The sequence below is a fragment of the Vipera berus genome (assembly GCF_964194415.1).
Source record: "Vipera berus genome assembly, chromosome: 5".
Taxonomy (NCBI): Eukaryota; Metazoa; Chordata; class Lepidosauria; order Squamata; family Viperidae; genus Vipera; species Vipera berus.
Window position 1 is genome coordinate 72,845,721 of NC_138207.1, and position 15,343 is coordinate 72,861,063.

General features: G+C 42.4%; 1 protein-coding gene across 5 annotated transcripts in view; it reads right to left on the bottom strand.

The window, feature by feature from the left end:
* IDE (insulin degrading enzyme) overlaps positions 1-15,343 on the bottom strand; it is an 83,553-nt gene that overhangs the window by 57,101 nt on the left and 11,109 nt on the right. For 4 of the 5 annotated variants that reach the window (XR_014026587.1, XM_081328880.1, XM_081328882.1 and 1 more), the window contains exons 2-3: positions 1,709-1,893; positions 499-706 (exon numbers count right to left, since the gene is read on the bottom strand). Coding sequence is in view for 4 of the 5 variants with exons in the window: in XM_081328880.1 (XP_081185006.1) it covers positions 499-706; positions 1,709-1,893 (393 nt within the window). In the remaining variant the exon portion in view is untranslated. Of the gene's footprint in view, positions 1-498; positions 707-1,708; positions 1,894-15,343 lie in introns of those variants that run through there. The other variant, XM_081328884.1, reaches the window with a different exon arrangement.

Below are 15,343 nucleotides of genomic sequence, written 5' to 3' on the forward strand. Positions count from 1 at the left end.
TGTTCCATTGTAATTCACTTTATGGAGCACAAATTATTATCAATTTAAAATTTTTAAGTTAGGTTAGAATGGATGGGCAATTTGCAACCCACACGGAGGATTCCAGCATACATTTAATGAAAGAAGAATCTGGGTAACATTCAAAAAAGGGCCTGTGTGAAAGATGGGCCCAGCTGCACCACCACGAAAAGCCAGTCCCTTTTGTGTACCAGCGAGGTCCCTCTTTCATAAAAGCTTGGAAGAATATACCTTTGTTTACAGTGATCAACTTAGATTGGATCCTGCAACATTATCCTGGGATACATATATTTTCCTTCATTCGCAAAATTCAATATTTTCCAGGTTGCAAGAAAAGGAATTATAATATATTCACTTAAAATTTCAACTGGTCTAATAAAGATTATGCTAGAAGTACAGTATATTAAGTAGAACTTTTATTCCAGTAAAAATCACACAACGGTTAACAATATACTTACCGAATAATTACGATATGCTTACCTGTCAAGAGCACCTTCTAAGTGTTCGTGTGAGACATCAAAATAGTAGTTGGTGTGTTCTCCACTGGTAAAAGCATTTGAACTCCCTCCATGTTCACTGAGAAATTGGCTGTATTCATTTTCTTTTGGGAATTTTTTAGTTCCCAAAAATAGCATATGTTCACAAAAATGGCTTAATCCAGGAATATTAATGGGATCAGATAATGATCCTTGTGGAGAGGAAAAAAATACAACAAGCCATTATAAATTTTAAAGTTTTATTAAAGAAACATGCCCAACTTCTACAAATAATTTTTTAAAATGGGAGAGTTGTAATTAAATCAATGCGGTATAGGAAACTTTATTTACTTCAAAAAAAGATCAACATATGAAATCAATTAAGTAGATTTATTTATTCTGTAGCTAAGTCATACTAGAATATATGTGAGCTTCTACACAATTTCCTCAGGCTATTCTTCCAGGTAAATCTCCACTGAAGTTATAGTAATATATACTATTAAGAAATCAAAGGTGAAGGTATAATGCAAGCATTATGGGGGGTGTATGAAAGCCCTAATAAGCAGGCATATACACAGAATGAAGGCTACTGCTAAGCTTGTAAGCCGCCCTGAGTCTTCGGAGAAGGGCGGGATATAAATGGAATTAAAATAAATAAAAAATAAATATGAAACTGCAAAGAAAAAAGATAGGTTAAATAAACTTCATGAGTCAATCAAGAATTAATTTTACATAAAAATAAAAGGAAAATATTTAGAAAAGTTGTTATTAGCTTAGTATGATGTTACTTTATTCTGTGCAAGGTTTTTTGAAAAATATAAGCAAAATTCTATACCATAGTAAACACTATTAGAAGATGCTGAATCTACTACTATTATTACATTACCATTTCTATTACTTTTACTTTCTTCTTGCTTGCTTTTTTATTTCTTGTAACCTATGAATATTTATCTTTTTTATATAATTTCTTACTGGTCCTTTGCTATCTGTAAGTTTCTAAAATAACATGAAAATCTTCAGTTATGCCAAGTAAACATACAAATCTGACTAAATCAATTCTAATTTGAACTACTGATTCTTGGGAACAATGTTAGTAAAATTTCCAAGCAAATTTACAACTCTACTTAAGTTATGTAAATAAATGATTCTAACCCTGTTTTATCATACAATATAAAACCAAGACCAAAACTAAACCGAAGTATTTGATTAAATACCTATGTGTACATCAAGTGTAGCTGAAGATTTGTCTGTAGTGGGATCACTGATAAGCACTGCTTTGATGCCATTTGCCAGTTCTAATCCACGATATTCTCGTTTATCTTCAGGTGATTTGATAATTTCATTGGTTATTCTTTTGATAGCAAGATCATTCATTTTGTAGTATCCTTCTTGTGGAATCCTAAAAAAACCCCAGGAAAGATATTAGGAAAAGTTGAATTCAAATAAAATAGTATTACCAACATAAGAATATAAGCAGCGTCCTGCTGCATCAGACCCTGGCCTAACCCTGGCCTAGTTCAGCAGTCCGTTCTTACAATAGTTAACCAATTGCACAAGAAAGTCCACTAATCTCCCAAGAGATGGCCTTCAGAGGCATTCATGCTATCACCACAGGCTGATAGCACTGATCCCCATTATTTCCATTATGAGGTCCAGTCCTTTTTGAAGCCAGGCAAGCTAATAGCCAGCACAGCTTCTGATAAATACATTACAGCAACTAAAAAGATGGTAATGGATTCAGTTTATTAAGGTAACTCATTTAACAGACCACAGGTAATCCTCAACTTACAACAGTTCACTTATAAAAGTGACTGTTTTTCACACTTATGACTATTGCAGCATCCCCATTGTCATGTGATCAAAATTTGGATGCTTAGCAACTAGCTCACATTTATGATAGTTGCAGTGTCCTGGGGTCATGTGATCACCTTGTGTGACTTCCTGACAAGCAAAGTCAAGGGGGAAGCCAGATTCACCTTACATCTGTGTTGTTAGTGTAACATCTGCACTGATTCACTTAGCAACTGTGGCAAGAAAGGTCGTAAAATGGGGCAAAATGCATTTAAATGTCTCACTTAGCAACAGAAATTTTGGGCTCAATGGTGGTCATAAGTCAAGAACTACCTGTATAAAACCTATTCCTGTCTTTGACTATTTTACTGTAATTTATTTTATTATTATTATTATTATTATTATTATTATTATTATTATTATTATTATTATTATTATTATTATTATTAATCCTTAATTACATCCCTGCTAACTATTGATTAATAATAATAGATACTATTTTCCAGTGCTAAATTCTGAGTTAAATAAAAATGTTAATACTAATACCAATTAATTATCTAAATAAAAATAGTACTCCATTCAAACCATAGTACAATAATGCTCATCTTATCATTTGTTTTGGCAGGCCATGCCTAGATTTATATGGCTCTTTGAATCCCAAATGAAAAATTTAAGGTTAGTAAAAACTTAGTGAATTCAACAAGATAGACAAGTTTCATAATGCTAAAAATTTCCCACAAGGATCAGTGAGAAATCCATTTTGTTCATGATCTGCACTTACAGGAATTAACTGCAACATACATGAACACTGCGGTCATTCATACAGAGTTCCTGGTGTGACTATACCTTTGTCCGAACCTCAAGAAATGCAATGATCACATTTTCAGTGTTTGTTCTTGCAATATCCTATTGCTGATTGAATTGCACTTAGATATAATAAAGGAATAATTTTTCTAGATTTTTGTGCTCAAGACAGATAAAATGAAATTCTGACTTTGGGATTTGCCGATTAGGTAGGTTTGTTGTTACTTTGAGATTTGCTAATAGGTTTGTTATTGTTGTAAAAATTGCTAGTATATACTAAGTACAGTTTGTCCTCGACTTACGGCCACAATTGAACCCAAAATTTGTTAAGCAACACAATTATTAAGTGAGTTTGCCTCATTTTATGACTTTCCTTGCCATAATTGTTAAGCAAATCACTACAGTTAAGTTACTAACAAGGTTGTTATCTAGCTTTCCCATTGACTTTGCTTGTCAGGAGGTTGCAAAAGGTAATCACATGACCCTGAGGCACTGCAACCATTATAAATATGAGCCAATTGCCAAGCATAGAATTGTGATCATGTGACCATGCGGATGTTGCAATGGTCATAAGTGTGAAAAACAGCCATAAGACATTTTTTCAGTGCCACTGTAACTTCAAATGGTCCCTAAACAAATGATTCTAAGTCAAGAGCCACCTGTACGCAAAAGAATTTTCCTCCCTTCCTTATTCTTTATTAAACTATAATATAGTTTATACACACATACACATGTGTGTGTGTATGTGTGTTATATATATATATATATATATATATATATATATATACACACACACACACAACACACACATACATACACACGTGTGTGTATGTGTGTGTGTGTGTGTGTGTGTGCATAGATAGATGATAGATAGATAGATAGATAGATAGATAGATAGATAGATAGATAGATAGATAGATCTTGGCAAATCTACGAAAAGAAATATTATACACACACACACACACACACACAATATTATCGATATCATATAATTGGGCTCGGAGGGAGGGGTTCCTCTGACCGAGTTATGCCCTCCAGGTTTCTGTGTGCTACACCAGCCACGGGCTCAGGGCAGGGGTGGTGGGGTGGCGGTGGTTGTCCGGGAGACATCTATCTATGCCCGTGGGAGACCACCATTATCCAGATGGCCGGGAGTCCCTCCTCCTGAGATGTGGCCTTCGGGCTCAGTTGGGCTTGTTGCTCACATACCTGGCGCCCAGCTGTGTGGCAACAGCCCTGCCCGAGCTGCTCGACACCCTCTCAGGGTTGGCGGTGGAGTTCTCCAGGCTTATAGTTCTGGGTGACTTCAACCTGCCCTCACTGGGAGGGCCGTCTGAGTTAGCTCGGGAGTTCATGGCTTCCATGACGGCCATGGGCCTGACCCAAGTAATTCAGGGCCTGACTCATGTGGGGGGTCACACTCTCGACCTGGTGTTCCTGTCTGGACAGTGGTTGGATGATCTGGGAGGGGGTTCACCAACCATTGTCCCCTTGTCATGGTCAGATCATCATCTCCTGCGGCTGGTCTTCTGTTACGCCACCCCCCACCGCTGGGCTGCGGAACCGACCAGGTGGTTCTGCCCCAGGCGCCTAATGGACCTGAAACGGTTCCAGATGGCACTTGGTTCTACACCCATCGCGCTCACCCACAGCCCAGTCGATGCCTTGGTGGATGCCTGGGAAAGGGCGGCCGCCAGGGCACTTGACTGTGTTGTACCCTTGCGACCTCTGACCCAGCGCAGATCCCGCTGGGCTCCATGGTTTTCTGCAAAGCTCCGGGAGATGAAGCGTCGGAGACGGGGTCTAGAGAGCGGTTGGAGGTCCAGCCGATCCGAATCTGACCGATTGCAGTTAAGAACCTTTATAAGGTCTTATCTTGTGGCGATGAGGACGGCGAAGTCTAATTACTTCGCTGCCCTCATTGCGTCCACAGATAATCGCCCGGCCGCCCTGTTTAGGGTGACTCGCTCCCTCCTTAACCAGGAGGTGAAGGAGGAGCCCTTACAGGGACGGGCCGAGGAGTTTAGTCATCATCTGACGGACAAAATCGCTCAGATCCGGGCCGGTCTGGACTCTGACTGGGCGGAGTCTGACGTGGAGGAATCGGACGGTCTTGAGCATGTTATCTGGACTGAGTTCGATCCTGTTTCCCCTGATGATGTGGACAGGATCATGGGGAGGCTGAGCTCCACCACCTGTTTGTTGGATCCGTGCCCCTCCTGGCTGGTTTACGCGGCCCGGGAGGAGACACGAGGCTGGTTCCAGGCAGTAATAACTGCTTCTTTGAAGGAGGGTGTCTTCCCCGCCGCCTTGAAGGAGGCGGTGGTGAGACCCCTACTCAAAAAGCCTGTCCTGGACCCGGCTGTTTTAAATAATTATCGCCCAGTCTCCAACCTTCGCTTTTTGGCAAAGGTTGTTGAGAGTGTGGTGGCGCATCAGCTTCCTCTGTTCCTGGAGGAAACTGATTATCTGGACCCATACCAATCGGGTTTCAGGCCCGGGCACAGCACGGAGACGGCATTGGTCGCGCTGGTGAATGATCTCTGGAGGGCTAGGGACAGGGGCGAGGTGGCGAGGTGTAATTACTTCTCCACCCTCATCGCGTCCGCAGATAATCGCCCGGCCGCCCTGTTTAGGGTGACTCGCTCACTTCTTAATCAGGAGGTGAGGGGGGATCCCTTACAGGGTCGTGCCGAGGAGTTTGGTCAGCATCTGTCGGATAAAATCGCTCGGATTCGGACCGGTTTGGACTCCAGCTGGGCAGAGTCTGACGATCAGGACACGGGCGGTCTTGTCAATGTTATCTGGGAGGAGTTTGATTCTGTGACCCCTGATGAAGTGGACAGGATTATGGGGAGGCTGAGCTCCACCACATGTTTATTGGACCCGTGCCCTTCCTGGCTGGTTTATGCAGCTAGGGAGAGGACACGAGGCTGGTTCCAGGCGGTGATAACTGCTTCTTTGAGTGAGGGTAATTTCCCCACCGTCTTGAAGGAGGCGGTGGTGAGACCCCTCCTCAAGAAGCCTGCCTTGGACCCAGCTGTGTTGAACAACTTTCGTCCAGTCTCCAACCTTCGCTTTCTTGCGAAGGTTGTTGAGAGTGTGGTGGCGCATCAGCTCCCTCTGGTCCTGGATGAAGCGGATTATCTAGATCCGTACCAATCGGGTTTCAGGCCCGGGTACAGCACGGAGACGGCATTGGTCGCTCTGGTGAATGATCTCTGGAGGGCTCGGGATAGGGGATGTTCCTCTGTCCTAGTCCTATTAGACCTCTCAGCGGCTTTCGATACCATCGACCAAGGTATCCTGCTGCGGCGTCTCAGGGGATTGGGAGTGGGAGGCACAGTTCTTCGGTGGTTCTCCTCCTATCTCCTGGGACGTTCGCAGTCGGTGTTGGCAGGGGGGCAGAGATCGGCCCCTAGGTCTCTCGTTTGTGGAGTTCCTCAGGGGTCGGTTCTCTCGCCTCTCCTGTTCAACATCTACATGAAACCGCTGGGTGAGATCATTCGTGGTTTTGGAGTTGGGTATCATCAATATGCTGATGATACCCAACTTTTTATTTCTACCCCAAACCACCCCAGTGATGCCCTCGCTGTGATGTCCCGTTGCCTGGAGGCGGTTCGGGTCTAGATGGGGAGGAACAGACTTCAACTCAACCCTGACAAGACTGAGTGGCTGTACATTCCGGCATCCCGGGACATTCAAAATGTTCCATCCCTTTCTATGGGGGGTGAGCTGTTACCCCCCGTGGATAGGGCTCGCAACTTGGGAGTCCTCCTAGATTCACGACTTACCTTGGAAGATCATGTAGCAGCTGTGACTAGGGGGGCTTTCGCCCAGGTTCGCCTGGTGCGCCAGTTGCGGCCCTATCTGGACCGGGATGCCCTGTGTACGGTCACTCATGCGCTCGTGACCTCTCGCCTTGACTACTGTAATGCTCTCTACATGGGGCTTCCCTTGAAGACCACTCGGAGGCTCCAACTGGTACAGAATGCGGCCGCGAGAGTTGTCTTGGGAGTTTCCCGGTACTCCCATGTTACACCTTTGCTCCGCGAGCTACATTGGTTACCAGTTGTCTTCCGGGTGAGGTTCAAGGTCTTAGTGATGGTTTTTAAGTCCCTACATGGCATGGGTCCGGAATACCTCGGGGACCACCTGCTGCCGGCGTCAACTCCCCTCCGCCCTGTGCGTTCCCACAGAGAGGGCCTCCTCAGGGTGCCTCCAGTCAGAGAATGCCGGCTGGTGGCCCCCAGGGGGAGGGCCTTCTCTGTGGGCGCCCCGGCTTTGTGGAATCAACTGCCGGTGGAGCTCCGGATGGCACCGGATCTCCGCTCCTTCCGGCGCGGGTTAAAGACCCACCTGTTTGAACAAGCTGGCCTGGCCTGATGGGGAGTTAATTTGGGTTTTAAATATTTGTATATTTTATTGTTTTATCTTGGGCATCAATTTAATTCTATTTTAACTTTTGTAGTTTTGTATTTTTATTATATGCCCTGTTCACCGCCCTGAGTCCCTCGGGAGAAGGGCGGTATAAAAATTTAATAAAACTGAAACTGAAACTGAAACTGAAACTATTAGATCTCTCAGCGGCTTTTGATACCATCGACCATGGTATCCTACTGCGGCGTCTCAGGGGGTTGGGAGTGGGAGACACTGTTTTGCGGTGGTTCTCCTCCTATCGCCTGGGCCGCTCGCAGTCGGTGTTGACGGGAGGGCAGAGGTCCACCTTCAGACCTCTCGTTTGTGGAGTTCCTCAGGGGTTGGTTCTCTCGCCCCTCCTGTTCAACATCTACATGAAGCCGCTGGGTGAGATCATTCATGGTTTCGGGGTGGGTTATCATCAGTACGCTGATGATACCCAACTTTTTCTTTGCACCCTGAACCAACCCCGCGATGCCCTCGCCGTGATGTCCCGTTGCCTTGAGGCAGTCCAGGTCTGGATGGGGAGAAACAGGCTTCGTCTCAATCCTGCCAAGACTGAGTGGCTGTGCATATCGGCATCTCGGGTTAACCAGACCATTCCACCTTTAACGATGGGGGGTGAGGTGTTACCCCCCGTTGATAGGGCTCGCAACTTGGGCATCCTCCTTGACTCCCGGCTCAATTTTGAAGACCATATAGGAGCCGTGACCAGGGGGGCTTTTGCCCAGGTTCGCCTGGTGCGCCAGTTGCGACCCTACCTGGACCAAGATGCCCTACGCACAGTCACTCATGCACTCATGACCTCCCGTTTAGACTACTGCAACGCTCTATACATGGGGCTGCCCTTGAAGACCACTCGGAGGCTTCAGTTGGTGCAGAATGCAGCCGCGCGAGTTGTGATGGGGGTTTCCCGATACTCCCATGTAACACCTCTACTCCGCGAGCTGCATTGGCTCCCAGTTGCCCTCCAGGTGAGATTCAAGGTACTGGTGATGACCTATAAAGTCCTAAATGGCTTGGGTCCGGGATATCTGAGGGAACACCTGCTGCCAGCATCAAGTTCCCTTTGTCCAGTGCGCTCCCACAGGGAGGGTCTGCTCAGGGTGCCGCCAGTAAAAGATTGCCGGCGGATAACACCCAGGGGTAGAACCTTCTCAGTGGGTGCGCCTGCCCTCTGGAACCAGCTGCCCGTGGAGCTTAGGACTGCCCCCGACCTCCGTTCATTCCGCCGGGACCTGAAGACCTGGCTCTTCGAGCTCTCTGGCCCAGGCTGAGAATTTTAATTTTAATTTTAATTTTATTTGGGGTTTTTACTTTTTTTTCAGGGACTAATGTAATTTTTTTTTAATTGTTTTTAACTTTTGTATTTCTTGTTTTAAATACCCTGTAAACCGCCCTGAGTCCTTCGGGAAAGGGCGGTATATAAATCTAATAAAATAAATAAATAAATATTATAAATATTATAAATATATATATATATATATATATATATATATATATATATATATATATATATAGGATTATTGTGTGTAAAAAGATAAAATGTACGAACAATGATAAAAATGAAAAGAATCTAGTAATGTGGGGCTCTTTTTCATTACTGCATGGCTTTGTTGTCTATATTTTGGATTAACTTTTCAACTATAACTCTGAAGAAAACAGCATATCTTCTTCAACCTATCAATTAACAATATTAGCATACCATACCCAATTTTCCTAAACAGTCTAAACGACTGGTACTATGCTTCCATTTGCAAAGTGCTGAATTATTTGTACCCAACAGCTATCTACTTCATAATAGCAGCATGCCATCCTGAAACTTTTAAGACAAATGCAAAATCCATCAGCTTTCTAGAGCAGAAAGGCAATATAATTGTTCTAAATACACAAAAAACCCTGCTCAAATTCTGTGACACTATAATCAGAGATATAAAGAATCAAAACTTGCATTTCAAGAACTGTACTATTCAATTACAGTAATTAAGAGGAATTAAGAATTAAAAAGAAGTTAAGCAAAAGGAAAGCTGGGAGAAAATAGAAACAAAATGGTAAATTTCATCAGCAGTAATAGTGCAAAATGTTTCACAGCAAAAACTAGATGAATAGCAAATTTAATTCCATATTCCTACACTCTACCTTCACTAGTCACAAAACGGTTAATAATTGAGTACACAACAAAGAAATCTATATTCTACAATATAGACTCTTTACTAAATATCTCTGGACTCCACAACAGACCTTGGCTGTTAATATTAGAGTTCTATGCTTAAAAATCACATACACATTTTTTCCAGCTAAACTCATTTTGGCTATATAGCGAATCAAACAATAAAGCAAAATTATTTATCTAATTTATCTAGTAAATAATTTACAATGACATTTTATGCCAGCCAGTATGGTAGTCTGATCTGAGAAAGAATCAAACTGAGAAGGGAGTCAATCTGCTAAAAATTAAAGAGCTGCTATAATAATAAAGGTTGCCATAATACTAGCAGGATACACAGAAACATTATATGCTATCAGCGTGTCATTTACTTCAAGCTTTCACACAAAACCGCATTTTTTTTCTGGCAGCCTTTGTGGAGGTTCTTCAGAGCTTTCAGATACTGCCCAATGTGTAGACTTTTAAAGTTGCCATGGTATCAGTTTTACATGTGGTATGTCATCATCATTTAATACAGTATGCCATAACAATCCATTTCCAGAAACATAAATTATATAAAATTAAAATCTAAAACTATGAATCTTAAATCTCTGGAAAAGGCTCCAGAGGCCTTTTCCAGGCTGCTGCCACCCAGATTTGAGGGTGGTGAACACTTCCGCAGCCCCCCCCCAACGGCCTGATCGGGCCTGGAAAAGGCCTCCAGAACCCGGATCGGGCCACGGGGGGAGGGGCTGCACACGTACCATGTCTGGCTACTTTAGTAAGTGATACTACTATGAAAGACTCATCTATAGTAAATAATTATAGTATATTAATGTTGAATGTGGTTGAATGAAATAATGAAATGAATGAAATAATCCTCCTCCGCTTTTCAAAGCAGGATCTATCTTAAATATCATGTTGTAATACCTATTGGTGTGTGAAGAAGACTGGGCTGTTACTAATATGTAAAGAAGATAGGTCCTGCTTAATTTTATTAGATTTCACAGCAGGGAGGTATCCATCCTCAAGACAATATTACATTTTAAATCTAGACAGGGTTCTAGGATGGCAATTAAAATATTTTCTAGCAACATTCATGATATTAATAAAGTATATGCTAAAGAGATATACAGAGGTGAGCAATAGAGTGGATATTTAGCAAAATCAACAGCAAAATTCTATTAGGTAGATTTTTTTTATCCCACTTTTATTACTTACTTTTTAAGTAACTCAAGGGAATGCACATACATAATACTCCTCCTCCTTCCTGTTTTTCCCACAACCACCACCCAGTGAAGTGGGTTGGGCTGAGAGAGAGGGACTGGCCGAAGGTCACCCAGCTGGCTTTCATGCCTAAAGCAGGAATAAAACTCAAGCCTCCGGGTTTTTAGCCTGGTGCTTTAACCATTAGACTAATGGATCTCAAACTAACCTTAAAACTAGTTATTTGTTGTTTTATTTACAACAAAAGTCATATAAAGAATCATAGCATCTTCTGATGATTATGCAAGGATTAAAATGACAGCTTGGCTAATATCTCAATTGGCACAGATAATGGTGACAAAAGAACGAGGAAACACAGTCATCCTTTAAGTGTCTAGCTAGCAAAAGGCACACGATTTTCTTGCAGCTTATGAATAAGGAAGATGCATTTATAAAGGACTAGACTTTCACCTTTGCTCAGAAACAAATTACAGACATTATCTCCTTTGGGATAGGGCTATAACAGGGCTTTTCAACCTTTTCACCCATTGTACCGCTTTTAGGATATGGCAACATCCGAGTACCACCAGTCACCTAGCAAGGTGTCAAAAATGATGACCAAAAAAAAAAAAAGGAAAAAAGTGATGAAGTACAGGTAGTCCTCGACTTACAACAGTTCGCTTAGTGACTGTTCGAAGTTACAATGGCACTGAAAAAAGTGCCCCCCAAGCCACAGCCGAGCAAGACACCTGCCTGCCCGCCCGGCGACGCTCTTCCTCCTGTCCGAGGTTCTCATTGTTGTGAGCATTTCTGTTGAGGATTGCCAGCGGCGGTGGGGTGGGGGGTGTTTGGTTTTTATTCCCCCCCCTCCGTCTGCTGGGTGGTTGCAGCAGGTTTTGGTCACTTCACATAGCCCTGGGACACTTGTGACCATCACAAATATGAATCAGTTGCCAAGCATCTGAATGTAAATCACAAGACCCTGGAGATGCTGCGACATTCCAGTTCATCGGTGCTTCTTCTGGGCTCAGAAGCGCCAGGATCAGCACCGAGCTCCAGCTGAATCCTGCTGCTTATCCTGGTGCTTCCACCGAGCCGTGACAGCCCTGCAACTCCAGCCATCTCTTGCTCAGGCTTGTGTGGTGCTGCCACCTGTTCAGCTCATTTCCCTCCCCCACTACCACTTTTCTAAGATGGTCGCATACCACCTGCTAGGTGCCAATGTACCACAGGTGGTACCCGTACCACTGGTTGAAAAGCCCTGGGCTATAAGTACTCAGCATGCATTAATTAACTAGGAAAGGCTTTTATCACTATTAGCAGATTGATTTCATGAAACATTCTCCTCTATGGAATTGAATGGTGTATGATCTTAGTCAAATTTGTGAGAATTTAGCATAGGAGAATCATGATGATCATTGGGAAGATTTATTTATTTAAGAAAATCTATATTGCTGCCCAATTCATTCTTAATGACTCGAGGAGGCTTGTAAGGATAAAAACCGAATATTAAAATAATAAAAAGCAATACCTCCCAATACCTCCCTCCAATCAAATAAGCCATTTGATGGGATTTATCCTATCCTAGGGCCCCCAGGTCTACTGGCAAAGCCAGTTTTCAGGATCTTGCAAGCATCAAAGTTGGGGCCACCACAGAGAAAGTCCCTCTTCTTGCTCCTGATACATGGACCTCCTTAGGAGAGAAGACCCATAGCATTCCCTGCCTACCTGCTCTGGTGGGTCAGATAAATGTAACCAGGAAGAGACAATCCTTCAATTAATCCCAACCATGTAGGACTTTGTAGGTGATGCTAATTAAGGTGCAAATTATCCCATAGTGCTCTATAAATAGCAACAAACTACAGCAATAAGGAAATCTCATTATACTAATTCTTCCTTCAAACATTTGGCATCATGGAACCAGCTCAAAAGCTGCAGCTAGTGCAGAATACCGTAACTAATTTTCTGATGAAAAACTAGAAAACATGTACAATCAATTTTACAACTGTGAACTTCTGTTCTCAACCAAGGTGAAAATGTTTAACCCCTTCATACTTTAGATCCAACATTCTCTTTATGAACTGCCTTTATGAATTTAAAAGTACAAATACCGTGTTTCCCCGAAAATAAGACCGGATTATTATTTTTTTGGTCTCCAAAAGAGAAACCAGGTCTTATTTTCAGGGGGTGGGATGTCTTTTCCACTCACCTCACCGTGGTGGCACCAACAGCCCCACCCAGCCAGGCCACTTCTTCTGCGGTCAAAGGAGCAGCTTCACTCTGCAGCTGAGAATTAAGCTCGGCTCTGCATTTCGCCATCAGAGGCCTTTCCAGAAGGCCTGTGCAGCCGAGAACCAAGCTATAGATTGAATCCGTAGTTCGGTTCTCGGCTGCACAGGCCTTCCAGAAAGGCCTCTGACAGCGAAATGGCGGGCCAGGCTCCATTCTCAGCTGCAGAATGAGGCTGCTACTTTGGCCACAGAAGAAATGGGCCAGCGAGGCAAGTATTGATCCATGGGAGGCCTGGCTGCAATGGTAAGCTCCATCCCCGCCCTAGCTTGATTTGTAGGCATGCGCCTCGCCCCAAAACTGGGCTTATTTTTTGGGAAGGGCTTATATTAGGCCCACCCCCCAAAATCAAGCTAGGGCTTATTTGGGGGGTAGGTTTTACTTTTGGGGAAACACGGTACTGCCTGATTGGGCTTCTGAAATATCCAGAAAATGGAGTTAAAGCAAAAGATAGAAAAGCCAAACCTTCTCACAATCAGCCACCACCAGAATAGTGCTCCTTCAATCACTTGAAAAAGAAATGGCAGAAAAATATTTTAGAAAAATGAAATCCTGGGCTTTGCCCAAGGTATCCTATAAATATAGATAATGCATCAAATATTGTTTTAGAAGAATAGCCTCTGAATGCTGACATTCTCAAGTCTGGCAAGATAATCTGTTGATGGGATACACATGGGATCTTTCAACCTGTATGTAAACCTCATTTTTTAATTAAAACAAGCCTTCAATTAACATAACATAGGAGACTTACATACACTGTAAGCAAAAGTTAAATTGCTGATGTGTGAGAAATTCCTGAAGTTGAGAAAAAGAAATACAATGCCTTTTGAGGCCAACCAGTCATTATCTTGACTTAAATGGAAACTAAATCTTGGGAGCATTTCATGAAAGTCACAATTTTATCAGATTAGAATTTGGGGATCCTGATTTATAGTGGTTCTCTTTTTTTCTCCAGGTCTGGTTCTAATCTTATCGGTTGGGGGGAGAAAGATCACTTCCCAGGTCTTCTTTGTACATTTTTACCATCTGTATGAAATTGTTAGGTGACATCACCTGCCTGTTGGATCTTTGGTGCCAACAATATGGCCAGGACTTTGATGAGGATGACTGAAGCCTTCTTAGATTGTCTGGACTCTTTGTTCTTTGGTTTTGTCATTTTTGCTATTTTTATTTATTTATTTTATTTTTATTTTATTTTATTTATTACATTTTTATACCGCCCTTCTCCCGAAGGACTCAGGGCGGTGTACAGGGCAATAAATACAAAAACAGGATACAAAAGTTAAAAGTGAATTAAATACCTTTAATTTCTGCCTTTTTGTTTTGTTTTTAATGTTTTAAACAATTTCTAAATCACCCAAAGTCACTAAGAGATAGGCAGCATATTAATGTTACTAATAATAATCATTAAATGGTGGAAACATAATTAAAGCAGTTAATACCTGGGCAATGCCAGTTATTCAATAGGCAGCACAGATAATTGATTGGACCCAGATGGAACTTGGTAACTTGGATTAGAAGATAAGAAAATGAATAACAACATACCATGCGTTGCACCTAAAAAAGTTATATCGATAAGCTATATTTGCCAAAGGCTGAAGAGAGCAGAGGATTCCTACTGGTGAAAAACCATGGAGGAAAAAAAGCATGGGCTGAATTAAGAAAAGCCAAGAGCTATTGCTGAAGGAAGTTAATCAAGGGAAAGCTCTTGAAAACAACAACTATACAATTGAAAACTGATTTGTTACTCGGAACAATAAGCCAGTGCATGGTCAATTCTTGGAGGATATAAAGGAAAGAACTCTTAAATTTTAACTTTTGACTTAATTTATTTTTTTAAAAAGCTACCTAGAGTTACTGACTACAGAAATTGATTGGTTGGCTGACTGATTGACTGACTGGGATGGATGGATGGATGAATGAATGAACGAATGAATGAATTCCCACATAGAGTTGGTTATGATCAGGGGTGATCAAACTGAAGGCTTTATATAATTGAGTAGTTCAAGAACAGGACTGGCCAACTAACTGCATGAAGTTTCACCGTTGCACATTCCCTAACAAATAGCAAATGTTGCCTTTGTGGTGAAAAGGAGGAAACAATTGCCATAGGTTTCAATTTGAATGTAATAAAAACTACTGAGAAAAACATAATGAGAAAATGAACGAGATAAGTTCTTATGACATTTTAAGA